Source organism: Lynx canadensis, chromosome A2 (genome assembly GCF_007474595.2).
Source record: "Lynx canadensis isolate LIC74 chromosome A2, mLynCan4.pri.v2, whole genome shotgun sequence".
NCBI lineage: Eukaryota > Metazoa > Chordata > Mammalia > Carnivora > Felidae > Lynx > Lynx canadensis.
In genome coordinates, this window is record NC_044304.2 from 78,136,866 (window position 1) to 78,164,846 (window position 27,981).

Here is a 27,981-nt window from a genome sequence, read left to right on the forward strand (position 1 = left end):
CTCTCTCTCTCAAAACAAATAAACATTAAAAAAAGGTTTTTAAAAAAACCCCAAAAACCAAAACTGAAAAAACAAACAAAAAAACACTATCTCTAATTCTCTGACCTTCAAGAGCTTTGGATTCTTGTCTCCATTTTACAGGTGAAGAAAGAGTGGTTCAGAGTGGTTTCAAGACCTGTCCAACAAAGCTGGTCCAGGCAGGCATGCTTCTCTATTGTCTGTGTTAGTAAATTCTATTTAAGGCCCATCAGTGAATCTTCGGGCCCACAGACAGTTTGGGGATCTGGACCTCGACTCCAACTCTCTGGAAGCCAAGGTGATGCATCATCCAAGGAATCCAGGATCCCGAAGCCAGACCTGTCACGCACTCCGCCTCTCAGGGCTGCCTAGCATGTTTTCATTCTTCCCTGACGGTCGGAATTTTTCCCCCAAATGCGTGACTTGGAAAGCCGCTTCCCCCTCATTCATCAAGCCCTGCCTCAAAGGCCGGCTGCCCTCCCTCCCAGCCATCTGACCACGTTCCCTTCCCACGCAAAGGTGACTGGCCCAGTGGCAGTCAGAGTGTGCTGACCTTCTCCGCCTCTGGCTCACAAACCGCTTGCGAAGCGCCTTCAGCCAAGCGCAGGACAATTTACAACCAGAGCGGGGGCTGTCACGGCGCCTTTGATGCCTCCTCCCGGCCCAGGGCTCATTCATCACCAGCCTGGGAAAGCCGCAGGGGCCTCAGCGCTAAGGGCTATCTCCATCTCTAGGCCGGCCAGAGAGCCTGCGGGGACCGTGTGACCCAGGGGGGCGGCCGGGGGCTGGGCACACAGCCACCTACCTCGGACCCACTGCCTGCTGGCGCCCTCCCACTCTCTTCTACCTGCTCTCCCAGACTCCCCTGCTGGGACCATGCCAAGAGCCCTGAAGAAGGAATAAATCTTCAGGGACATGTGTTGTCAGAGCTGGTGGCTGCACCGTCCTGTTCTGTGTGGTTTTGACCCGCCTGGGTGCTCTGGCATGGTGGGAGTGGAGAAGGTGGTAAGGGTAGGTGGTGGGTGATGCCCCTGGAGTTTGCAAATGGGGCCAGGTTTTTGGAATAGAGACTTCCACCTCCGGGACTGCAGAAGGAGCCCTTTTGTGGCCCCTCCTCACATCTCGGCTTTCACAGGCTACCTGCAGGTTGGACAAGCCCTGAGGAGCGACATTGCTTAGAGCTACTTCAGTCATCAATACCATTAGTCCGGTTACTCCCTGGCATTGACCTTCAGGGCTAATTTGGAGAGAAGATTATCAAGAACAGAGCTCTTCATGGGCTTGCCCGGACAGTCGAGAATATTCACATTGTGGTTTTGCCAGCTGCTATGGAATGCAGTCTGCAACCCGTCATTCCACATGCCCGGGGAGTCTGGATTGCAGGAAGCCACAGGACGCGCTTGCAGAAGTGCACCAGGAGGGGAGGAAGTGCACGAGGAAGGTTGGAGACAGCGTGGCTCTCTGCAGTCATTGCTTCTCAGAGTTCTGACGCCTCAACCCACACCCTCCACTTCTCAGGGTAGCGGAGCAAAGAAGAGCAGGGAGGACCCAGCAGGGCAGAGCATTAGGATAGGAAATCCTCCCGCCCCTGGGTGCACAGAGCCACCCAAGAGTGCTAGCATAGATTTCAATTTTCAAAGAAAGTGTGACCCCACATGTCATCTCTGCTCCATCCCCCGGGCCCAGACTCGGTTACCAGAGGTGGGTTCCATTTCTGCGTGTGAGAGTGTGGAAGTCACAACCCTAACTACCCAAGGCAACCATTCCCACCCATCAAACAGACTCTTAGGTTAGGGTTGGGATAGAAGCCTATCACCTGGTCAAGGCTATTATTGACTTGATGGGGGCCTCAGCAGGCAGCAGATGGCAAATTAGGATAATTCTAGGAGGGTTTGGTAAAGGGACTATTACAAAGGTGCACACACTGGGTTTATGGAAATCCCAAGGGAAGAGCAAGACTCTCAGGGCTGGTAAGAGTGGAGCTCCTTTACCACCGCTTGGCCCAGAGGAGCCTGTGGAGGGAGCAGTTCCCGAAGCTGGAAAGAGACAGATGGCTGTGCAGAGGACTGGCTTATAGGATATGGAGATTTCAGGAGGTGGGGGGACATCTCCAGCTAACAGGCATGGAGCCAGATGGGTAAATACCCCGACTTTACTCTGCCCCTTATTCCAGGGCTTCCCATTGGCCAACCAGAAGCTGCAGGACAGGGGGCCAAGCGCTAACCACATGGGTCAGCCCCCCACAGAGCAGGGTGGTGTAGTGTGGAGGCTGGATCTGGAGACACAAGTAGGATGTGTCCAAAACTGGGTTTAATTGTTCTGATACCAGACTCTAGGCCACACTGAATTTTAGCATCATGCTGGGCATGGCAACGGAGAAAACAGGGAGACGTTCATACCCATAATAAAGGAATTTATTTATATTTCTATTGCTAACCCTCGACAATCTTTGCCCTTTGTCCTAGGGTCCTTTGTCCTTTGCATGGCCACACTATAGACTGGATCTGTGTCCAAAGTCACCTGGAGCTTAAAAAGTGACCTTGCAAAACCTGTCAAAATGAACTCAGAGGAGGACTCTCACCGTGGGGACCTCTGAAAAGGGGACCTGCTTGGACGTGATTGAACCTTGCTCCAGATGTAGGGCACTCTCCAGATACCAGTGTCACTGTGGAGGTGCCCTCCCGCCCCCATAAGGAGCCACCTTCATCGATCCAAAAGACTGGAGACTAGCAAGTAAGAAGCCACAGAGAAGCAAGTAACCCCGGGAATACTGATATGGCATTTAGACAAAATACTTAGTAGGGAGATAGTGCCATTTTCAAAAAGGCGTATTGAACCAGACACAAGGGACCTTATTTTTATTTAAAAAATTTTGTTTACTGTTTATTTACTTTTGAGAGAGATAGAGCACTACTGGGGGAGGAGCAGAGAGAGAGACACACAGAATCCAAAGCAGGCTCCAGGCTCTGAACTATCCTCACGGAGCCCGGTGTGGGGCTCGAACTCACAAACTGTGAGATCATGACCTGAGCTGAAGTCGGACACTCAACCAACGGAGCCACCCAGGCACCCCAAGGGACCTTATTTTTAACTAACACTGAATAGATTGTGACACAAAGAATAGGTCAAAATGTGCAAAATCACTTGTTTCTGCATTTCCCCCCTTTTGGTTGCCTTTTGTGTATGGGCAACTAAGTTGTGTAAGGTGAATTAGACGCTTTGTTTTGTTTTAAGTAAATACTTGGTTTGATTTATTCCTATTCCTGGTGGTGTGTTTCTCTGGGAGCTCCCGGCTACTGATCCTAAGTGTCAAGTATCTATTATAACTGCTAACAGCACTGTCTTGCCACTGGAGGCAAAATAAAGAAAAGGCACACTCCAGAGAGGGTCTCACAAATCCCTGTGGTACTTTTCACCAAAGAAGGTGAACACGCTATAGAAGAGAGCAAGAATTTTTTTTTTTTTTTTTTTTGGCCAGAGTACAAAAGTGGAGGAAGGAATCAATGAAAAAGAAAGAAAATAAAGAGAAGGAAGAAAAAAAGGATCAAGAAAGAAAAACCTATCAATTAAATCAGACACCTCAAGTATGTTGGCTTACGTTCTTGAGGCCTGTCCCAGGTGCCCATGATTCTTTGATTCCTGTCAGAGAAGCCACAAGTTTGAGGACCACCAAAGAGGGGAGCCGCCCCGCACGTGACTACCTGAAGGTGAACTTGGTGCACGTAGGAGCGTTGTCATTAATGTCTTCCACAATGAAGGTTATCTGCATGCGATTCTCTTGACCCCCCGAGGGTCTGTCCTTCACCAGAACTTCCAGAGAAATGGTGGGATTTTGTCTTAATTGACCTGCATCTCGGTCTAGCCTGTTGGCCACTTGGATCGTACCGGTCACTAAGGAGGCAAATGCAAGGACATCACTCTTTGGAGACTTGAAGGCGATTGGAATGATCATTGTGATAGGAGGACTGGCTTGCCTAGAGAATACCCTTTGTACAAACAGGTGTTTACAAACTCATGTAAGTTCCTGGATTAGACATTGATCGGGGTGCTTAGCCTGACCCTTCTAGAACTTTTCACCTCTAACTTCAGGGTTGTGCCCCTGGCAGCTGTTCCTTACCTATAGTTGACCAGACTGGTAGACAGCTGACTCCAGTTTGACCCACTAGTTCTCTTACTGGGGAATGTGTAACAGAGAGACACAAGTCAGGCTAACAGGGGAGTTACAGATCAGAGACCAGAACTCTAGCTGCGAGGGTGGTCAGGGCAGAGTCGGTTCACACCTTTCCTGTGCCTCATGAGCTACCCAGGGTCCTGCTGATATGTGTCCCCTACCTTTTTTTTTTTTTTTTTTTTTTCCTCGAGCTTGGTTTGGCTTGCTTTCATTTCTGTTACTTGCAACCAGAGTCTTTTTTTTTTTTTTACTTTTTTTTTTTAACGTTTATTTTTGAGACAGAGAGAGACACAGCATGAATGGGGGGAGGGTCAGAGAGAGGGAGACACAGAATCTGAAACAGGCTCCAGGCTCTGAGCCATCAGCACAGAGCCTGATGCGGGGCTCGAACTCACGGACTTTTTTTTTTTTTTTCAGAGTCTTAATAAATACACTCCAAAAACCCACTGCGTTTGTTAAACATTGCATTTGCAATACTACAGTGAACAGAATTCTAAGCCATGGTTGTTCATCGCTATACCATCAGACAAGTGAGGTCCTTGATGACAGGACACTAGAACGTTTTCAGAGATAGGGCACAATTATTGCCTTGGCCTGCCTCTCCTAGGACCAGACATCCTTTGCTGTAAAGCCTATGTGGCAAATAGCACATTGTGTTTCTGGGATTGTCCGATGCTGGGCTCCACAAAATCATGTAAAGTGAAGTCCTTTGGAAGGACGTGATAGAAGCTTAAGAGGTGGTGTAGCCTAGGAGGGGGGCTCTGGAGCCACAGCCTTTGGCCTGTCTGTATCTCTGCTTCACAACCCACAAGCTGTGAGGCCTTAGACAAGTCACTTACCCTGCCCAAATCTCTCTCTAAGCTTTATTTTCTTCATCTACGCAGTGTGGATTATGATAGCGTATTGGCTTGCTGTGTTGAGTTCTTAAGATGGAATACATGTACATCACCTAGTATATAGCACCTGGTGTATGCTAAGACCCCAATAAAAGATGGCTAACACAGGAGGGGGAAACTCTCCTTCTCCACACTGACATGTTTAGATGGGAAAGTAACTCCCAGCAACCCAGGAGATTGATCTAGATTGATGCAGTCCAACATGGTAACCACTAGCCACATGTGGCTCTTTAGCACTTGAAATGTGGCTAGTCCAAATTGCAATGTGTGGTAAGTACAAAATGCTTTAAAGACTCGGTACAACAAATGATCATGTTAAATATGCCACAAGTAACTCTAAAATATTAGTTACATGTTAATGACAATATTTTGGATGTGTTGGGTTCCATAAAATGCCTTATGAAAGTTCGTTTCGCCTGTTTATTTTTACTTTTTAAACATGTGGCTACTGAACTTTAAAATTACATATGTGGGCAGGGGCACCTGGGTGGCTCAGTCAGTTAAGCATCCAACTCCTGGTTTCGGCTCAGGTCATGATGTCACAGTTCACGAGTGCGAGCCCCGCATTAAGCTCTGTACTGATGACTCGGAGCCTGCTTGGGATCCTCTCTCTGTCCCCCTCTCTCTGCCCCTCCCTTGCTTGCACTCTCTCTCAAAAGATAAACATTAAAAAAATTACATACGTGGGCTTCCACTCTATTTATTTTGGACAGTGCTGATGTGGATTCTCTTTTCAGAAGACTTCAAGGTACCCTCAGGAGAGTGCACTCATCCATTGTTGGATACCCACCTGCTTCAACGGTGAAGTAGTGCTGTGATATAGCCGGCCACCCTGGGGCCCCCATTCAGAGTCCCCGGCCCCTCTGCCAGCTGCTTTTAATACACCTATTACCCTGGTAAGTTATAATACTCCAGACAGAAAGGCATGCCCCAGACCAAAAGACAGATAAAATATTTGTAAAACAATCCAAATGGCTAGATTAAAGATGCACAGAAAGGTGAATGAGTGTGTGTGTGTGTGTGTGTGTGTGTGTGTGTGTGTGTGACTTACACTGGTTGATCACGAAATAGCTGTTAGCAGTGGTGATGCTGTAGAGAAGGAAGCCGGTAGAACCTTTATCATCGGGGTCCTCAGCTGTGATATTGGCCACAATGGTGCCCGCATCCAGCTCCTCGGGAATCGAGTACACTCGTGCTGGGCTGGAGCAGAAGTACAGCAGACACAGCTAATTTTCAGGGGCACGGGAGGGAGGAGTCTGGGAGGTGGGTATTTTGGTTAGTGCTAAATATAGCACTGAGCTTTTGAACTTGCATCTGCTCACTCAGAAAGAGAACTCAGCAGCTGAAAGGAGGGGTGGCCGGCTTTTGTATTTCCAGAGCTCCCGTCCCTGTGGATGCGAAGAAAGTGCCACGCTGTTACTGCAACCATTTACAGTGGCCTCGGCCTCTGACTCCGCGCACGCTTGATGCCTTTTCAGATCAGCCGGGGCATTAACCTCTTTCGCAATAAGGATAGTTGGCCTATCCAGCCATCTTCTCTCCTTCTGCAATTCTTGTGCAAAAGCTCCCTGAATTATTTTACGAAATCCATCTGGACACAATGTCCACAGCTAACAGATTCCTGACTCCCACCCTATGGCTGGCACAGGAAGCTGTGATAATAAACTGCAAACGCTTTTTATTTTTTCTTTGTCTTTTTGGTTATTTTTTTAAGTAATTTTTTTTAGTGTTTATTTTTGAGAGAGGGAGAGAGACAGAGTGAAAGCAGGGGAGGGGCAGAGAGAGAGGGAGACACAGAATCCGAAGCAAGCTCCAGGCTCCGAGCGGTCAGCACAGAGTCCTACACATGGCTCGAACTCATGAACTGTGAGATCATGACCTGAGCGGAAGTCGGACACTTAACCTACTGAGCCACCCAGGCGCCCCCCCACCCCACCTTTTTTTGCCTGAGGAGGCAGAATTTACATACAGAACTTGTGCATCTTTCTGAGTTGCATTTATCTTAAGGTCAGGTCTCTGAACGGAGGAATGAGCCCCCCTCTGGCAGAAGCCAAGGTCAGTGCACTTGTCCTCCATGGATGACTTCTTACAAGATACCACCAAACCGCCAACCCACCCATCTTCCTCAGACTCCCACTGTCTTTGGAAAAGGCTGATAATAAGACAGAGAGGTTCAAGGCTTTAACTACACAACTTGGGTACATTGAGTAATTTTGAATGCACCAAGGAAGGTTTATTGTTTGGAATAACCCTGCAGGAAATCTTTTTGCCGAGGGAAATCATTTCAGTGGGGCAAATAATCACCTCTGATTTACCAATTTTGTAAGTTAGGATTTTCCCACGTGGGATCTTCCTTTAGAGGGGAACTCTATATTTCAGGTTTAAATGATCGCATTCATTTCATGAGCTCAGAATTTTTCTTCGGTTCTGTCTCATCCTCTCTGTAGGGTAGATGGGACCAGAGGGAAGAGGAAGGAGAGGGATCCTTCAGCCAGCATCAGAGGTAGGCAGAGAGAGGCTGCAACCAGGCTCTCCCTCACTGGGGCTTCCTCCTGAGTCCTGAGCCTGCCCCCCACCCCCGACAACATTCCCAAGGTGACCTCCTGTTGGTGCTCCCCATTGTTGGGGGGACAGTAATCTTGTTTAGGTCAAGAGGCCACCCCAGTGCTCTCCACCTCTCCCCTCCCAATGCCTCATGGAGGCTGCCCATTGATCCATTTACTTGCCTGACCCCCTTCTCAGTGAATCTGGGTCAGGAATAGCTAAGTGGGGTGTGAGGGGCAAGGGGCAGGAAACAAAACCGGAGCCAGAGGGGAGAAGGAGGTAGCCCCAGCTCCCAAAGCCCCTATGTCCGTTATGTGAGAGTCCCTGTTTCTAAGGTGTTCTGTTTTTTTCTTTGGTTACTCTGAGTGGGTTCCGTTAACTTCCAACAAAGAGATTGCGAGGACCTCTGTGCTACCTTGCCTCTGCTTCTTAACGTGTGGTCACTGCCCGGTCCACAGGCTCCCTGGGGATTCTGGATCTGAATGCAGAACTCGGGCCAGCTGCAGACCACTGAATCGAGATCTGCATTTTCACAAGATGCCCGGGGATTTGTATGCACTTTAAAGTTTGAGAAAGAATTCTGGGGCGCCAGGGTGGCTCAGTCGGTTAAGCGGCCGACTTTGGCTCAGGTCATGATCTCACGGTCTGTGAGTTCGAGCCCTGCGTTGGGCTCTGTGCTGACAGCTCAGAGCCTGGAGCCTGTTTCAGATTCTGTGTCTCCCTCTCTCTGACCCTCCCCTGTTCGTGCTCTGTCTCTCTCTGTCTCAAAAATAAATAAACGTTAAAAAAAATTTTTTTTAAAGTTTGAGAAAGAATTCTCGTAAGGAAACAGCAGAGGTGACAACCACAGATAGCCAACCTGTCATAGGACAGAGGACACCTTGGGAGGAGAATCTTCTTCCTCCTACCCTCCCTTCTTCCTTCTAAGACAGTGGTTCTCACCTGGGGGTGATTATGTTGGTTGTCACAACTAGGGGGAGGGGCTGCTATTGGCATCTAGGGAGTAGAGGCCAGGGACGCTGCTGAATACCACAGTGCACAGGACAGCCCCACCCCAGGAAGCATCCAGCTCAAAATGTCAAGAGTGCAGTTGTTTAAGACACCCTGTTCTGCAGCCCCATCTGGTCCATGCTGGGCAGTCCAGGAAATGCAGTCCCTGTGAAGGGAACCAGTCGGGCTATTGGTGAGTGCAGAGCTCCTCAGGCACACCATTCTCTCCTTTGCTGACCTGATATTGAGGCTGGCAGAAGGCAAAATCTTTGGTTTATTTGGTCTGGGCACCCATGACCCAAGTAGGTATAAAATATCATTGAACATGGAGGTGTTACCCTCAGCCCACAGCTGAGATCTATTCAAGAGCAGCAAAGCCAGGTGTCCCGCAGCCACTGACAGGGTTAAGCTCTGATATCACTTACATTCCCGCACCCTCCTCTGCCATAACACCAGATCACCAGGACCTGGACGAGGGGGAGACAAGGGCCAATGGCCACACTCACAGGGAAGGGCATGAATCCCGGATGGCCTCAGACAGCTTCATCGTTACAAATGACTTTGCGGTAAGTGCATAGAGTGCGTGTGCACCGCGAGACCCTAGGTTGAAAAGGACAGTGGGTAAATACAAAAGAAATGGGCAGCAGGGGACAGACTGCCCTAGTCTAAGGTAAAGTGCTCTGCAAAAAACAACAAGCATTGTGCTTGCTATGTAGAGAGTAAATAGAAGTCAAGTACTTTTATAATAACGTGCTCGACTGTAATAATAGCAGAATCCTAGAGTACACATCTCGAGTCCACAAAGCATTCAGATGTTTGTCACCACCCAGGGAGACAATGGTGAGCCGCTTTCAGCAACGCAAACAGTACCTGCTTTGGCTGTATTGATTGCAGGACCTCACCAAAGGGTAAAGATAGAAGACTTGTTTCCACATTCCACAGTCCTACGTCACATTCCAATTGCGTGTACTTGAGTCAGTTCGAGGATTGAATTGCGTTAATTCTGAATTAAGTAACTTAATGGGTGGTCCTAGCACTGGTTCTGGGGGGAAAGAAGGGTCATGGCTCACGGGAACCAGAGTCAGGACAGCCACTCTGCCCCCGTGCTTCCAGGGACAGTCTCTCGCAGACCCATCCCTACCCACACCCATGAATCGCCGTTTGAAAAGGAGTGAAGTGATTTGTTACAAAATGCTTAAATGGTCACAAAGATCACGCTATCTGTCTGGAATGGGGCCCAACAGGTGCATGTCCAAAAATGAGAACCAGAGTTCCAGACCTATTTCTGGGGGTCCCTGTAACCAGCCAAGGTCATGTTCTCTTTCTGCTGAGGCCACTTGCTTTATTTTGGAAGACACGGTCCAAACCAGATAGTTCTGCACCTTGGGAGAACTTCTCGTTTTCCCCATTGCGATTCCCTTAGCCTGCTCCCCCACCTCACAGAAGGGAAGGTGGGGGTGACATTGCAGAACACGTTGGCTCTGGCCCTGCGGCCGTCACCCGCCTCTGGGGGTTCCTGATAAATCCGCATTGCTGTGTTGGCTAATACTTGAGTCTGAATCCAGGCTGGGATGTCACAGCTATTTATAAACTGCCTGTACTGTGCTCCTGGAGGAACCCGTCAGCAGAAATGCATTGCATCATCCTTCTGAGCTTAACCTGGCAACGGACGTTGATGGGAAGCGTTATGTGGGAGTGTATCTGCTGTCGCTCCCTCCACGTTGACATCCGGCAACAGGGCTGCAGACGGTTAGCATCCAGAAGTTTCACAACTGTGGCGTGTTTTGCCAAATGGTAGCAGGTTGGCCTGCGAATGGGGTGGCCTTAATACCTCCCAGTCTCAGAACACTTCTGCAAGCATTCCGTGTAGTTCTGGGGCCCAGTGGCTTTTCGTTGGTGGAGTCTCCTGAGCTGAATTTATTCACAGCCATTAAATCAGTTATTAGCACTTAGCAGGCCGGTGGTTCTGTCAGTTTCCTCATGGCTGGCTCCGGAACCCGCCTCAGCAACCGGGGCAGGAAGAGTCCGGTACCCAGCAAGCCAGGCTGTTTGCAGGGTCGTATGCTAGCTCAGAATGCCACCTTCCCCTCCTAAACCCCTACCTATGACAGGCTGGGGGCTCCCCTTTATGCCTGGGCTGGTGCAGGCCCATTCCCACAGGCTCCCCGCACCAGACTCACCTCACCTCTGCCGGGTGTAGGAGCTGCCAGATACAGCCACATCTCTTTTCTGGATCCCCCCGGCCCGTGGCGGAAGACACTTAGAGCACCCCACAGTGGGCAGGCCTCCTAAGTATCATCAAAAGAGACCTCTCCTCGGTCAGAGAGGATGACGTTCTACCAGTGGTCTTTATAGAGTCTTGACTGACGACGCGTACCCTAGGATCTTGCTATTATTCATGCTGAACAGTCGATTATAAAAGTACCTTTTACACGTGCCCAGTGGCCAGCTGCACTCCAGGGGCACCGTGTCCGGCCCCTCCTCCCTCCCCAGCTCACCCACAATCCCCGATGCGGAGGAAAGGGGAGCCAAGGTGGAAGATGGCAGTCCAGAGGCTCAGGGAGAGCGGACACTGAAGCTCTCAGGTCTCTTGTGTCTCCTCCGGGCCGGGGAGGCCCGGGAGGCTTCCTATCGGGGAACTATCCCTCTGTCTTGTATGAAATGCGTCTGAGAGAGCTGGGCCGCCTGGGAGAGATGATGGCTGTGGCCCACGGAGCCCTGCACGCCCTCAGGCCTACCTGGTAAAGCGAGGGACTTCATCGTTGATGTTCACAATATTCACGTGGAGCGTCGTGGAAGCTTGGAGCCCTTGGCTATCTCTCACTCCAGCAGTGAGGTAGAAACTGGCAGGGAAACATTGCGTGTCAGCGAATCAAGCTTTGCTTGACATTACCTTAAAACGGAGTGGGGGGGGGGGAATGGGGAGGGGGGAGGGGTAAAGAAGTGTGCTCCTTTCTGGCCACCTTCCTTCACGTGCTCACACAGAGTCCGAACTGCCACGCCCACCCTTCTTTCCTCGCCTCTAAAACCCATGCCTCCACTTTTCTCTCACCCCATAGTCCTTATTCCCCGGGGGCTGCTCACGTCTGCCATGTTGCACACTGGATCTCTGCTGTCCCTCACGATATCCCTGCAAACAGGTATCATGCCCATGGGAGGAAACCGAAGTTCCCATGGATTAAGTAACTGGCCTGGTTCTCAGACCAGGCAAGGAGCCAAGAGCCAAACCTGGGTTGGACCCTTGTCACCCTGTGTGTTTGCATCCTCAAACCCTGGTCTCTCCTCACCTCTTTCCTCAGCTGCCTGCTCGCCTCCACCCTGCTGCTGTGATGTCAGAAAACAGCTCTGATGGCAACCTCTCCCAAGCCAGAAAGGCACCTGAGGCAAGCCTCCAGATTCTTGGAGACACATCTCTCACACCTCCATTCTTGTTATCTGGAGATGAAGATTTGGGAGCGGGGAGGAGGCTTTCCAGAGAATTTTATTCCTTCTTTCTTTTGGGGGCTCACTACCCTCTGAACTCAGCAGGAAAGCAGCAAACCGCTCAGGGCCTCCCTCACTGCCCTCAAGCTGCACGATGCGTGCTCCTGGACCCTCAGATAAATAGTCCTTCAAGCAAGGTCATTGGCAAAGGCTACCTTCTGTGTCCTGCTTCAAAGTCAAATTCTGTTGTGGAGAAGAGGGTCCCACTAGCAGACAGTCTGAAGTTCACTGAGGGGGATATCAGGAAATACTGAAAAACAAGGAAACAAAGAATGTAACTAAGAGTACCTATTCATCTTTCCCCTGGAGACTAGTTTGTTCAAATCTCATTTTATATTCTTGGCCCACGGAACATTCCTGATGCATCGGGAGGTGGCCCAATGTACAGTTCTTGGACTTACCGGTTCCTGACTCAAGAAAGCTCTGGATCTGCTGCTCTGAGCCTCTGACCTGAGAAACCACACCCTGAGGAGCTGGTCCCTAGGTCCTGCCTCAATTACAGACAAGTGCAAGGGTGTCCTGTCTATGCCCTCTGCTTCTGAGTCTAGTCTCCCTATCCCTGTTGCCATGTTCTCACGTTTGCTTCTCAGGATGATGTCTGGCTTTCAGTCTAGGTCTTGGCTTTAGCCAACACTGTTTAAACACAGCTACCATGCATTAGGTAATAGGACAAGACTGAAGTAAACAAGATCTGGTCTCTACCCTTAAAAGAAATTAGGATATAGTGGGGTGCAAAAACGCTCACAAACCTTGTTCACTGAAATGACGGAAGGGAAAAGGGAAGGGACAGGTGGGAGAGAAAAAAGAAAGTTAACAGGGCCTCAAGTCCAAACTGGAAGGTGGTTTGGAGCTATAGAAGGGCTATTTTAGAATCTGATCTCAGGTTTATGGCCACTGGTCAAGTCCTTGCACATCTTGGGGAGTTAAGAGTTTCATCTTTTATGGCTCCCAGTGCCCAGCCCAGCTCTCTTGGTGACTCCCTGCCTACCACCACTCTTTCTACCTGGGAACCAACTGCAGGACTAACTACACAGCCCACTAAGGGCCAGCCCACGGGAGGACCACCTCCATGCTACCCATGGGTGCTCATCAAGACTGCTTCTATGCTCCCATCATGGAGTCAACAAAGCAGACAAAGGACCTGGATCAGAAGAGCTGAGTCCAAGTTCTGGTCCTCACCACAGGATCTGGGACAAGTCCGTTCCTTGCCTATAATATATGGAGAAGACCACCAAGTGCTCCTCCATGTTATTGTGAGGGTTAAATCAGAGTGAACACTTGAAAATGTGAAGATCCACAGCAACACTCGAGGCTTATGTATTTATAGCCATTTGTTCCAAAGGGCTTTAAGGTCTGAAGCTTTCATTATTTCCTAGTAGGATGAGACATGATCTATCCTAAAGGCCTTAGGTCTCTGGATCAAATAATCAGTGGAGATTTTGCAATCAGAGCCACAGCCCCTGAAGTCTAGAATCAAAGGAAACACAGCCAAGGTTTCCAACCTGGCGATTTGCTGTGTCGTGTGATCACAGCTGAGCTCCCCGTAGGAGAGAGAATGCACAGAAAACAGATTAAAGGTCTCATCAGGGGCCAATAGAAGGTTTTTAACCACTTCCCTGACTGCAATAAAACATATTTTTTACACACAAATTAGGAAAGAAAGAAAAGTATTTAAAAAATACCCAATATTAGTCACCTGTAAAATCCCATCATTTTCACGAATAGCCTTCTGGGTTGTTTTGTTTTGTTTTGTTTTGTTTTGTTTTGTAAGTAGTCTCCATGCCCAGAATGGAACCCAGCACAGGGGCCAGCACAGGGCTTGAACTCATGACTGTGAGATCAAGACCTGAGCTGAGATCAAGAGTCAGACACCTAACACATTGAGCCACCCAGGTGGCCCAATTCTTTTTTTATGCAAACTTATACCCTCCAGAACATTGAGATGATGCTCTAGTCAAAATTACATTCTCTTGTTCTTTTCATTTGTGTCTGGAGCACTTCCCCCATATTCTTAAATCTTATCTTACAGCCTGATTGGTTAATGATGACACAGCATTCTACTGTAGGGCTTATTTTACTAAGGCTTTCTTGCTGGTTCTTACCCACCTTTATGGGGAAATATTTGGGCAGCACCGAGGAACGCCCTTCTTCCAGTCCCCAAAATTGTATAAGCAGCTTGGCAGCACTCAAAGGTATGATGTTTAAATCCCAAGCCCCCACCGTCTCTCCAGCTCATAGCCTGGGCAGCAGTTGCCTAGGCCTGCAGCTGTCTGTACACACAGAGCAGTTCTGTGTCTTTGAGCAGAGCCTTCCCTGCAGAGAATCCTCACATACCCATAGATCAGAGGCTCAAGCTGTACGTGGCGGGATGGCAGGATTTATAGAGCCATGGGGGGTGTTTACTATGTGCACCTGATTCAAGATGCCTTTCCAATGTGTTTAATGCTCTGGAAGATATGTCTCCCATTCTGGTGAGTCTCCAATAGCAGAAATTCTCAGGCTACAGAGATGATACACACATCCTACTCTTCAAAAGCCGATGGTCAATGGGGGGAACATAAAAGAAGATGTGAGAGACATGCTCACAGGGAGATAAATATAGGATACGATATGGGAACAGACAAGGGGGACCCAGACCCATCTAGAACAGAAGAGTCAAGTGCGGTGGCTCTGGAGCTTATGCAACAAAGAGTAATAATAATAGGGCCTGTCCAACAGGCTATCATGTAAAGTTCTAGAACAGTGCCTGATACATGGTAAGCGCCCAATATAGGTAAACTACTACTGTTGGTTAGAATGTAAGATCCATGAGGGGAAGGGCTTCATTTTATTCATTACTATCTCTAGTGTCTGACACATAATAGATGCTCAATAAATTTTTTCGATCAATAAATATTTGTTAAGGGGTGCCTGGGTGGCTCAGTAGGTTAAGCATCCAATCCTTGATTTCAGCTCAGGTCATGATCTCACAGTTCATGGGATCAAGCCCCACATCAGGCTCTGTGCTGACAGCACAGAGCCTACTTGGGATTCTCTCTCTCTTTCTCTCTCTGCCCCTCCTCCCCTCATGCTATCTCTCTCTCTGGGTGTCTCTCTCTCAAAATAAATAAATAAATGAACTTTAAAAAATAAAAATAAATATTTGTTAAATGTTAAATATTGGGGTTTTCCTCTTACCTATTTCCCATCTAAGACCAGCATTCCCACCCTAAAAAAAATTTTTTTTAAAAAATTTTTTTTTTCAACGTTTATTTATTTTTGGGACAGAGAGAGACAGAGCATGAACGGGGGAGGGGCAGAGAGAGAGGGAGACACAGAATCGGAAACAGGCTCCAGGCTCTGAGCAGTCAGCACAGAGCCCGACGCGGGGCTCGAACTCACGGACCGCGAGATCGTGACCTGGCTGAAGTCGGACGCTTAACCGACTGCGCCACCCAGGCGCCCCACCCTAAAAAATTTTTAAAGCAGGCGACAACAATGACAAAAATCTTGCCAAACTTCAAAAAAAAAAAAACTGTTTTACTTGGGTAATGCTAGGCTGGAGTATGAAATCTTCCCCAGTCCTGCCGATGTCTGGGCGAGCAGGAAAAACCCAGCAGCAGACAGAAAGCGGTGACTGTAGGATCAGGAACGTAGGGAATTACTTTTTCATTTATGTTAAGAGTTTGATTTCCTGGAATCCTGATTTTTTTTCTTTTAGCACCAGGCTAATTTCCTTTATCCTTGAACCTACGAGCTTGTGTTAATGGGAATAGCAGGCTTGTACTTAGAAGGGAGATAATATCCATAGACTAAAAATATTGTGTCATGTGGCCATTTGCCAGCAACTCAGCAAAGCTTTCTGTAAAACCTGGCATTCTCTCCCCTTTTTAAAGGCTTGTTTAATCAAAGCTGCTCCCTTGATATTCATTCTTGGAAAACAGAAATTAAATAGAATGAGGACCGATTGCACCCCCTCTCTGCTCCACTACTGGCTAAGAAAAGTCCTGAGTAATCAGATCAATTCGGTTAACAAATGCTTGTCAGACAAGCGCTTCAGTGTCCCCGCTGGGAATATTCCTTTACCACCACCCCAGGCTTCTCTATTTGCAGCCCCTTGGCAGCTACCGTTTGCTCTGGGACACAAAGGCTTCAGTGTGGAAGACAACAGAGCCCGAGCTTCCTGCCCCATTCCCCCTTTATTGTGCCACTAGCATCAGGAGAAAGGAGGGCGGGAGGAAGCTGGCCCAGTTTCCTGAAATGTCAGGCTCCCTGGGGAGAGCTCACCACCTCCGCCTGGGCTCCCTCGCTACAGCTGGAGCCGGGGGCAGATCGGGATCCAACCTGTGCTGGTTTGCGGCCCTCAGTTGCTTTCAGGCCTGCAGTGGAATCAAGTGGGCGAGCATTCAGCCTCTAGTCTCCCAAGAACAGAGCAGTCAACCTCCAGGGGCCAAGTCTCCAGAGGGAAGGAAGGAGCCCTATCCCTCCCAAGTCCAGTAGCTCAGCAAGCCACACGCCCCCAGACCCACCCGGAGGACCAAGGGCGTGCGACACCATCTTCCAAGTGGGCTGTGGCGAGTTATAAATGTGATGCTGCACGCCTGTGGTATTTTTCAGTGTAAGATGAATATCGTATAAAAGGCTTGATCCCTGTTCCCCCCCATCCCAGCTCAGAGGTGGGAGGTGGGGGGCAGGAGTGGGAGGGAAGGGTACCTAGGAGGGGAAAAAAAACACCATAAAAATCCTACTGCAAGCCTTTAACTTGGCTTGGCTTGTGTGGTATTGTTAGGAGGGTGAGCTAAGTGGGTTATAGGCAAATATTGGAATGTTTTTAAGAAGAGCCATATTTACAAATTCAGAATGCTATAGATGTGTAATCCTTTACTGGTAAAGCTGCCAGCGATCTATCCTCTCATATTCCGTCTTTCTTTTTCTGTAATCAGCCTGGGTCGTACTCTCTGATTCAGGCTTCACTGATCTTAAGGACAACAGTCCCCGTCCGCTCAAGGAAGTGTCTCTCTCAACATATGAACAGTCACCAGTGGTGATGTATTTGGAAGGGGAATAGTCCAATACCACTGTTTGTTTGTTTTTTTTTCCTTTCTAGAGCATTTTAACAAGAACCTGGAGTACAACTCATTTTGCAAAGACTTCTGGCAGTGACTCCTGAGTTAGCAGGCAGATGCCAGGGGGGCACTGAGCAAGCGGTGTGTGTGTGTCTGTGTGTGTATCTCTGTGTGTGTGTGTGTGTGTGTGTGTCTGTGTGGTAGGAGTGGAGACATGTGGGAAGCAGGAAGGGCACTGTCACTCGGGACATCAAGGGACAGGACACCAAGGGCAGAATTTGCCAGAACGATATAGAAGGGAATGGGCAGGAGTTGGGCCAGGAGATCTCAGTTCTCACTAGAGTTACGGGGCCCAGGCAAAGGTCTCAGCTCGTCCGGAAACAAGGGGCCGCTCGAAGCACCTGAAAAGTCCCAGCCAGCCGGCCCCGGCATAAATGACCACTTTATTCCCAGGAAGATGGAAAGACACAGCTCAGTGCCACTTCTCAGAGCCATGTGCAAGATGGAGGCGGGGAGAGAATTACTTCCCCTGTTGCCCTCCTGGTGGCCCAGCCAGTAGCAAGGTTATTGCTCTTTTAATTTAATCCTTTGTCTGCCCTGGTGAAGACAAAGCACATTTCACTTTATGCAAAAGTCCTTCCCTAATGGAAAGGCCAAGAGAAAGCTCCTTAATGGAGGAATTGCTGCTCTACATCACTTTGCCTCCAGCTGCGAAACTGATTAACGTCCTCAGAGTCTCCGAGGAGGTTTTGCTGCAGTCACGGTGGCCATTTCCGAGCAGAGGGGGAGGTGGAGCATGGGAGTTGGGTGGGAGGGGGTTGGATCTCATTGAACCTCCCTCAAGAAGTAGAGACAGGGCTGGGGGAGGGGGCCCAGAGGAGAAATGCCAGGAAATGGAGTTATTCACATACACACCACTCTGAGCCCAGTATTAACGCGTGCCTCTGAGCGTGCTCCACCTGTACCCCATCACGACACAGAAGGTGCACGGGGAGGGGGAGCTGAAGCTGGATCCGGGCCTGTGCCAAACAACACAAGCCACCAGCCACGGGCACCTGCAACTATTGAGCATTTGCAATGTGGCTGGTCTGAAAGGAGGTGAGCTGTAAGTATAAAGGACACAATGAGTCCAAAGACCCACTATAAGCAAAGGATGTAAAATATCTCATGAATCGGGGCGCCTGGGTGGCTCAGTTGGTTAGGCGTCCGGCTTCGGCTCAGGTCATGATCTCACGGTTTGTGAGTTCGAGCCCCGCGTCAGGCTCTGTGCTGACAGCTCCGAGCCTGGAGCCTCTTCGGATTCTGTGTCTCCCTCTCTCTCTCTGCCCCTCCCCTGCTCATGCTCTGTCTCTCTCTGTCTCAAAAACAAATTACAAAAACATTAAAAGATATCTCATGAGTCGCTTTTATGTTGATTATGGGTTAGAAACGATAGTAGTTTGTATATGAGTATTTAAAATGTAAGAAGTATATTAAAATTAATTTCACCTATTTTGTTCTACCTTTTCAATGTGGCTACTAGAACATTTAAAATGACACACACCACAGTCATTTCTGGCCCGCATGCCAGCTGTATTGGGCGGTGCTGGCCCAAACAATGTACAACATGCTATTAAAATTTCCTTAAAAAGGCGGGAGCAAATGCCAGAGGTCTCTGCACTAGCCTGCACTTGTATGTTATCTGTGATACACTTTCAGTTCATTAAGCTGCATAGAGGTTGCAGGATTTGTCATTTTAAGGGAGTTGGGGTTTCTGGAGCTGTCCTAGAGCTATTTTTTAATCCGTTCTTCCTCCTCAGGGGTTCCCACCAGCAAGGCAACTCCTTGGAACCCATCAGGTAAGATGATAGGCACAAACCAACCCGGGGTGGCTTCATGCACATGCTTCGGTATCTTGTTTTTGTTTTTGTTTTGTTTCTTGTGGGAAGTCGTGTATTTTAGTCATCACTCGGGCAATCTGAAATGGCCGCCTTCTCCCTGAGCCCCTACCATTGATTATTCACCATTGATAAGTCTGACCTCTTTCACCTTTTGATCACATTATAGACCACAGTCACCAAACAGAAAATACCACATCATGTATTGAAGGGAGTGGAGGTCACATAATTGTCTTGCGGATCACATCTTCGCCAGGTAGATGGTTTGCTGCGTGATGATGGCAGGGGAGTGGCCAGTTTGGGGGCAGGGGGGCAGAGGGGTCTCAGCCATCCCCTTTTAGACTCTTCCCTCTGAAGTGCCCTTCCAGCCAGCACCACAGCAGTCTGCATGTGACAGGCACATCTTCTAGGTGCTCAGTGCAATGACCAGCCATCAGGTACTTTGAAATATCAACCCCTAGTTCGTTCAGACCATTGCAGTACCGACCCAGTGCCCCTAACAACAGGATCCCCTCTGATTATGGTTCATGATACCATTACTTTCTTTTTTTTTTTTCTTAATTTATTTCTTTTGAGAGAGAGAGGGCACGAGCGGGAGAGGGGCAATGAAGGGGGGCAGAGGAAGCAGCCTCCAAGCTGTAAGTACAGAGCCCACGCAGGGCTCCATCCCAGGAACTGTGGGATCGACCTGAGCCGAAATCAAGGGTCAGATGCTTAAGCCACCCAGGCCCTACATGATACTGTTTCTTAAAACACGCTCTTCCGGAGACCTGTTTTAGGATGGGTCCCCAAATGCACAGGACTCCTGGACAGCAAGGTTGTAATTGGCACCCTTCCCATCTTTATAGGTGCCGGTCACTATCCATCCAGTCTTGCCCACTGCATGGTTCTCCCCATGAACCCTGGACTGTCCAGTACTCAGTGTCATGGTTGACATCCCAGCCGGCCAAGAAAATGACACAGTTTACGTAGGCCCTGTCTGGGTTCTCGACATAGATGCCGCCTATGTAGTTAGCCGTCTTCTCTGTCGCCCTTGTACCGCAGCCGATGGGCCTTTGGTGTAGATTTCTGCCACCATCTCTCTTCTGGAGAGGGAGCCATAGTCGCCAACCTACTTGAGGGTGTAGTTCTGGACGGCATGGCCGTCTCTGAGTTCCGTGCAGGTTCCACATTGGTTAAGCTCCCGGTCATTGTCATACTCCCAGTCCTTGGCCTGGTAGCTGTTGCAGGCCTCGTCAGGGATGCCTTGCCGGTGGGTGTACCCCCACACCTGCAGGTCGTCGCCCCTGCGCAGGAGCCCAGGTTGCAAGCGTCCTTGCAAGGGTCCTTTACAGGCTGTGCTGCCAGCATGGCGGCAGTGGGGGGTGGTGCGGGGGGCACGCCCCCTTCCTCTTGCTGTGGATCCTACCCGCCATCCTAGCTGTGGTGCTGCCATGCACCCAGCAGGCACCACAGTATGGGGGGACGGTCCGGCCCCCTGGGGACACTGGCATAGTTGACCCTATCCACGTTGCTCCAGTCCCAGCTCTTGGGTAGATCTGACAGGGACAGGTGCTCATGAGGCCAAGGCTGTGTCCTGCGCCCCGGCTTGGACAGCTGGTCCCTCTGCGGGGGTCGGTGGCAGCTCCCGACCAACTGAAGTGGGGCCAGGCCAGCGTGCCTCCCTCCCCCCGATGTCACCCCCCCCCCTCCTGGCAGCATGGGCAGCAGCAGTCACAGCCGCAGCCCGGACAGTGCCAGAGCTCCCGGCTCTACTTCGGTGTTCCATTAAAGCCCCTGCTTGCTTCTTCAGTTCTGTGGTCCTCAAAGGGTACAATGTCAGAATCACCTGAGCGGTTTGTATTCCAGGAGTCCATGGTTTTTTAAAAGCAGCCTGCAAATATTCTCACGCAGGGACCTGAACGCCTTCTGAGAAACCATCCCAGCCTCTCTAACCAGAAGACTCCCCCCGGGGTATTTGGCAAAGCTGCAGATTCCCAGGCCCATCCCAGACCCACAGGATGGGAAACTTGGAGAGATACTTGGGAAATTTGGGAAAACATGCCCATGGTTTTCAGCCCTGGCTGTTCAAGAGATTCACCTGGGGGCTTGCAAAGCCTGATGCCTGGATCACACCCCAGGACAGTCACATCCAACTCTCGGCGGAGTGGGACCCAGATATCTGTTGTTTTTTTAGGTTCCTCTTCTGGTTTCAATTTACAGCCAAAGTTAAGAGGCACAGGTTCGGTGAATAGTAAATTAACCCATCTCCTTTCTCCTTATATAGAGCAAATATGTCATTTAGTACCTCCAGAGCGTCCAGAATAAAAAGTCTAAGTACAAAGGCCGTGCTGTGTCACTTCTTGAACTGCTATTCCTTTCCAATCTGAGCAAGGGTTCTTTCTACATCATGCTCACTGCTTCTGCAGGCTGGAACATTCTGCGCAGCTGTTAGTTCTAGTGCAGGTGTTAAATACTTCATTAACACTTTCTGCTGCACTGGAAGGGCCCCCTCCCGCAAATAACTCCTAAGCACACTGTGAAAGCTATGGGTGCAGCTAGTTCCAGGCCCCCAGCCCCTGCGGCTGAGCTCAGACCTCTTTGGATGGCACTACGTATTCTTTTAAGGGAGCAACGCCTGCTGCATTTGTTACCCACCTGGCTGCTTCCCTTGCTCTGAAAGCATAACAACCTGATCCAGGAGGGGTTTTTACCTTATTTTTTAAATGTTTTTTTATTTATTTTGAGAGAGAGAGACAGAGACAGAGCATAAGCGGGGGAGGGGCAGAGAGAGAGGGAGACACAGAATCTGAAGCAGGCTGCAGGCTCTGAGCAAGCTGTCAGCACAGAGCCTGACGTGGGGCTGGAACCCACAAACTGTGAGATCATGACCTGAGCTGAAATCAGCCACCTACCAAATGAGCCACCCAGGTGCCCCAGGAGGTGTTTTTAAAGGGACTGCTATGGCCTTATTCCCTCTGTATAATTTGGAAAGATCTATTAAAGATGGGGATTTAAAAATAAACCTTTTTCTTGGCAGTCGGAGAGTCCTTCCACTTTGCCCCCACTGCATCTTGTACAGACTTTATAGCAATTACCTTATTGAATTATAACGATTTGGTGTGTGCACGAATGTCTCCCACACAGACTGTAAACTTCTTGAGGTACAAAGATGTGTGTTACTCATCTCTGAGTCCATAGTATCTAATAGAAAGCCAGGCACGTAGTGGATTCTTGGTAAATGTTGAAATGAACTAAATGTATAAATGAGGTACTATAATTCGGGTTGCCGACCCATCTGAAATCCTTTTTCCCTTGGTCACCATCAAGCCACAGTGCCCGTAGGACACAGTGCTGGCCAGTGAGGAGTAAACAGAAGTCCTCTGGTTAGGGGCCCCAGAAGGGTCTTTGTTTTCCTACCAAAAAAGGTACAGGCTGGGCTGGCCTGCTCCCTTCACCCTGTACCCCTTCCTGCTTTTTTTTTTTTTTTTTCTTTCTGCCTGGAACTTAAAAGTAAAGCCTGGAGGTACAGCAGCCATCTTGTAATCATGAGGCAAACAGAAAGAGGACAAAACCAACATACTGTGGGTGAAAGAACAGAAAGATAGAAAGAGCCCAGGTTTCTGATGGCAGTAGATGAGCCAGCCCTGGACTGCCTGCCTGCCTCTGGACTTCTTATGGGAGGAAAAACAAAATCCCACATCCGCCACTGTGATTAAGTTTTCTGTTGTTTTCAGACCAACACATTTATAACTTACATAGCAAGTATGTTACTCATAAGTATGCGTTTAAAGCACCTAGTGTGTTGGGGCGCCTGGGTGGCACAGTCGGTTAAGTGTCCGACTTCAGCCAGGTCACGATCTCGCGGTCCGTGAGTTCGAGCCCCGCGTCAGGCTCTGGGCTGATGGCTCAGAGCCTGGAGCCTGTTTCCGATTCTGTGTCTCCCTCTCTCTCTGCCCCTCCCCCGTTCATGCTCTGTCTCTCTCTGTCCCAAAAATAAATAAATGTTGAAAAAAAAAATAAAGCACCTAGTGTGGCTCTTAGCACATAGTAGGGATCCATTAAGTGTTTGCATATTCCACGTATTCATGCAAATAGAATCTTGAATAAATTATTTTTCAGAGGGGTCATCTTCTGATAATAACAGTCTATTCTGTAACCTAAGATGTGCCCACTAATCTTAAAACAGCTTTGATTCAGACCCTGCCGACTGTATCATATTAGTGCTTGAGGTTATCCCCAAGGCTCGCTTCCTCATGTTAGAAAAAGTAGCCCTGTTGAGGCTGCAAATCACAGAGCAAACAGCCGAAACAGCCTCCCGGTGTTACCAGTTCCCCGAGTCTCATATTTCAAGCGCTCGCTTCTCTGTAAGGTGGGATTTGCCGGAGCAATGCCTGCTCCAAGGTTAGCGGGCCTGGTTCTTTTCTTTCCGACCTGGGCTGCCCAGCTGCAGGGCGCACAAGCCACTTCAGGGGACAGAGCTGGGAGCCACAGCATCCCTGTCCTGGGGACACGCTGAGAAGCTCCTTCGCCCAAAGGTTAGCGTTTACAAGAGCTCCACCGGCAGCTGCCTTTAAGGGAGTGGATTTAAAAGGGAGAGAAGCAAGATCTCAGACTGAACCGTGAGGGAAGGTTCCAGGGCCTAGACTCTGGTTTTTCTCTGTGGGATTCCTCCTGTTCTTTGGAATTTCTGGGACTTTTTTTTTTTTTTTAACTTGGCTCCAAACAGCTTGACCTCATCTCTTGAAAACAAGTGTTAATGCCGGCCTTTGGGATACACATTTTCCACTTTTAAAAGAATATAGCTGGGGGCGGGGGGGGGCTGGAGTGCCTGGGTGGCTCAGTCGGTTGGGCATCCGAGTTTGGCTCAGGTCATGATCTCACCGTTCATGGGTTCAAGCCCCGCATCGGGCTCTGTGCTGACAGCTCAGAGCCTGGAGCCTGCTTCGGATTCTGTGTCTGCCTCTCTGTCTCTGCCCCTCACACTCTGTCTCTCTCAAAAATAAATAAACATTTAAAAAAATGTTTAAAGAATATGGCTGGATTTGTATTAACTTAGAATTTAAAAATACTGAGCAGTCTTAATATGCCAGGCGCTTGTGCTAAGTGGCTTTATGTGCATGATTTAATACTTACAGTCCCCCAGCTGTGGAAGGTGCTATTGTTCTTCCATTTTTATAGAGGAAGAAATGGAAGCTCAGAGAGGTTAAGAACTCGACTAAGATCACACAGGGCCATGAATCTTATCCAGGGTATCCAGAGCTCCCTCACCCATTCCAACACCCCCTGTACTCTATGCTGTGGACAGCACCGTCCTCCCATATCACTGCCCCAACGGCCCCCCCACCGCAGGCCGAGGCTCCAGGCTCCTGGGTCAAAGGCAGCTTGGAGAAGCCCTTCTTGTTCAACGAGGAGACTTACACTGAGGGGTATGCTTCGGTTTGTGTCTTCTGGATCGAAGGCCTCCACCTGATAAATGAATCCAGGATTTGCTCCTTCTACTATGTACAGGTCTAGACCTATATTGGCGTCCAGAGTGGAAGAAGACACATTTTATCAGACAAAGCAAATGAGGAATTACGAAACCGGGACCAGCCGTACATGGCCGAAGGGAACCGAGTGCACTGGCATCGTGGGAAAGGCGGACGCGGTGACGGAGGCGGTGAGTAAGCCCACCGGCCGGCGGGCGTGAGCGGACCGCTTATGGGAATTTATAACGTGCTCGGTGGTCAAGCTGGCAGCACCTCTCCCCACCTTTCCTTTGCTGAGAGGTGACCTTGGGGAGGAGCCTCCTGCAAGAGGCTGATTCCTGATCCACTCTCACGTGCAAATTCCTCTGAAACCTAACCAAGGTCACCTCCGGAAGTGAACTTAGCATGTCAGCTGAAATGAATGATGTGCAGAAGGAATAAGGGAGGGAGAGGGCTGCAGAGACTCAGGGAGGGGACCAGAAATTGGTTTCATCTACTTCAGAGTTCTCGCAGCCAGGGGGAACAGCTCCTTGGCCCCACCAGCCTTGCCTAGGGGTATCTCTCTCTCTCTGAGAACCCGTCCTTCTGAGAGAGGGCTGAGAACGCGCACATCCACTCGCTCTTTGGAGGTATTGTGGTGAGGACTTATGTTTTCTCCCTTATCTTCACAACACTCTGTAAGGAGGTATTGTAGTGATCTCTACTTTACAAATGAGGGAATGCACTCTGGGAAGTGATGGGGCTGTCTCAGCTAGGAAGGAGGTGAGGGCATAAAAATTCAAACCCAGTCCACCTTCCATCGGAGCTCCAGCTCCCATTCACCTTCGTCACTGCTCGTGCTTCCATTCAAGTCAGTATTTACTGAGTTCTCACTACTGCACCAGACACGGATCCATCTATGCATTGGGAAGGCAGCGGTTCCCCAAACCCAAAGCCCTGCTCTCACTGGGCTTCCATTATAGTGGGAAGATCCAGACAAAGGAAATGAGCAAAATATGTGAATGTTACGGAGCGATGTCACGGGGAAAATCAGGGAATGGCGTGTTGTGGGTTGGGTTCCAACGTGAAATGGAGTGGTTGTGGAAGGTTCGCGGACACTTGAGTCAAGATTCTTAAAGAAATGAGGTGCCGCCATAAATATGGGGGAGGGGCAAAGAGTAAATGCAGACGCTGACTCTGACAGGTGGTGCCTGGGGCACTGACAGTCCGGCGAGGAGGCTGGGACTGCCATAGCGGAGGAGTAGCAGGAAATGTGTGGGAGAGGACATGGTGGAGGCTGGAGCAGTCTTGCCAGTTTGGATTGCCTTAAGGAGTCTCTGGCTCTCGTTTTAAGGGAGATGAGAAGTTCCTGTAGGGTTTTAAGCAGAGGGGTGCCTTGATTTAACTGATATTTCCCAAGATCCTTCTGGCTGCTATGCGGAGAACAGATTGGCAGGGGCTAGGGCAGAGCAGGGAGACCAGTTAGCCGGCCATTGCAATAAGCCATGCAGTCATGTGTGGTGACACTTGACCGGTGCCTTGTGCCATGGTGGTAGTGACGGGGATGCCAGGCAGCGGTCAGACTGCGGGGACTTGGAAGGGGCAAGATTTCCCAACGGTTTTGATGTTGGGTATGAAGGAGAGAGGAGTCATGGCTGACTTTGAAGTTTTGGTCCAAGCAACTGGAATGCTGGAGGTGCCATTAACTAAGAGGGGAAAGACAGGAGAAGCAGACTTTGGGGGGTGGGGGGTGGTGGGGGTCGGGAGTGGAGTGGGAGCTGAGGGTTTGGTTTGGGGGCATGTCAAGTTGGAAATGTCACGTTATGACACCGATTCCAATGTGGGGCAGATTTTGTATACCACCAAGCAATCCTCTGACACTAGCTGGCAGTTCTACAATTCGACTCAATTCTGATACTATCTACCCAGAGACAGCATTCAGATTCCACAGGCCAAGAACTCAGTCCCACGAGACATGTCCACCACCACCCCCACCCCCCCACTACTTCAGATGTCAATTTCCAGTTCAGGTTGTCATCTGTGCTTCTGACCCACAAGCTGTAAGTCTGAGTTTCCCACCATCCCCTCTTGGGGTTTGGTGAATTTGCTAGAGGGGATCACATGACTCGGAAATATTTTACTTACTAGATTACTGGCTTATTGCAAAAGGCTATAACTCAAGAACAGACAGATATAAGAGATGCATAGGTTATGATATGGGGAAAAGGGTACAGAGCGTCTATGCTCTCTGGATACACCGCTCTCCAGGAAGAGAGAGTTTGTTCACCAACCCGGAAGCTTTGCCAACCCCACCCTTTTGTGGTTTTATGGAGGCTTGATTACAAAGGCATGGCTAATTACATCATTGGCCATTGGTGATTGAGCTCAGTCTCCACCCCCCTTCCCTCCACAGAGGTGGGGACAAAGTGGAGGATGGGAGTCAGAGTTGCAACCTTCTAATCACATGGTTGGCTCCACTGGCCAACCTGCTTAGGTTTGGGTGACCTGGGGACATTCCAAAAGTCGCCTCACAGTATCCCAGATGCCTACTAGACATGGCAGATGGAGATATCGGGTAAGATGGCTAGGTGTTTGAGTCAGGGGTTCAGAGGAGAAGACTGGACTAACATGGAGGTTGTCAGTATGGATGGCATTCAAAGGCATGAGCATGGGCAAGATTATGCAGGAAGTTACCCTATGCTCCAGTCCTTTATATTGTCCCTGCTCTGCAGCAGAGCCCAGTCACACACTGCCCTCCAGGCCTCCATGGGGAGGATTAACAAGCGAGTCAATGACCGCAGCACACGGTGATGAGTCTCTGATGGGCTCATCCCAGCTTCCTCCAGAATGATCCACTCGAGGTCCCAGAGCCTCAGTTTCCTCCCCAGGTCTGAGAGATTCCCAAGAGAAGCGACAGAGGTGAGGGGCTTTGTAAATCGTTGGGCATCATTACTGGGAGTCCTGTGCTGGAGGACATTTCATTTATTCCCTGCTCATGAAGCAGATGCCTTTTCCAGGGAAACAGCTGCTTGTTTACTTACTTGTCTGCTTTGCTCAGCCCCCCCAGGGTCCTCCCCTGTGCCACCGTCTGGCCATACCGCACACCCCAGTGTATCTTACCTTTTGCCAAGTTGCCTTGAAACTCAGGCGGCTCGTTCACATCTGTTACCTGGACGGTCAGGATCTGTAGGTCAGTGACACCAACGTCATCCTTAACATAAATCTGCAACTCAAATATGTTTGGTTCCATTTCAAAGTCTAGTTGTTCCTTCCCACTGGTGACAACCTAAAAGCAAATGCAGAATTCTTAGTAACCCTGTGGAAGAAGATATGTTTGGTATGCATGCATTTTGCAAAGGGATGTTACTAGGAAGGAAACAACCAGCATCCTTTCCCTCATTGTCAAAGGAAGGGGTTGTTTTTCCTTAGTCCGTCCAACAGAAGCCCCATGACACTCCACTAAAGGGCCTCCTGCATGTGATGCCACTTTTCCTGGGAAAGAAAAATATTTAGGTGACATCCTGGTTC

At 49.5% G+C, this 27,981-nt stretch overlaps 1 protein-coding gene and 1 long non-coding RNA gene across 2 annotated transcripts in view; one reads left to right on the forward strand and one right to left on the reverse strand.

The window, feature by feature from the left end:
- Positions 1–27,981, reverse strand: part of CDHR3 (cadherin related family member 3) — a 64,909-nt gene that overhangs the window by 22,196 nt on the left and 14,732 nt on the right. Inside the window, exons 3-8 of the mRNA XM_030307781.1 lie at positions 27,574–27,739; positions 24,425–24,522; positions 12,258–12,352; positions 11,358–11,462; positions 6,137–6,285; positions 3,720–3,909 (exon numbers count right to left, since the gene is read on the reverse strand). Of these exons, the coding sequence (XP_030163641.1) occupies positions 3,720–3,909; positions 6,137–6,285; positions 11,358–11,462; positions 12,258–12,352; positions 24,425–24,522; positions 27,574–27,739 (803 nt within the window). The remainder of the gene's footprint in view (positions 1–3,719; positions 3,910–6,136; positions 6,286–11,357; positions 11,463–12,257; positions 12,353–24,424; positions 24,523–27,573; positions 27,740–27,981) is intronic.
- On the forward strand, positions 3,043–6,766 carry LOC115508791. The gene is made up of 3 exons (XR_003967117.1): positions 3,043–4,034; positions 5,823–5,981; positions 6,463–6,766. It is a non-coding gene; the product is annotated as an uncharacterized LOC115508791 (long non-coding RNA).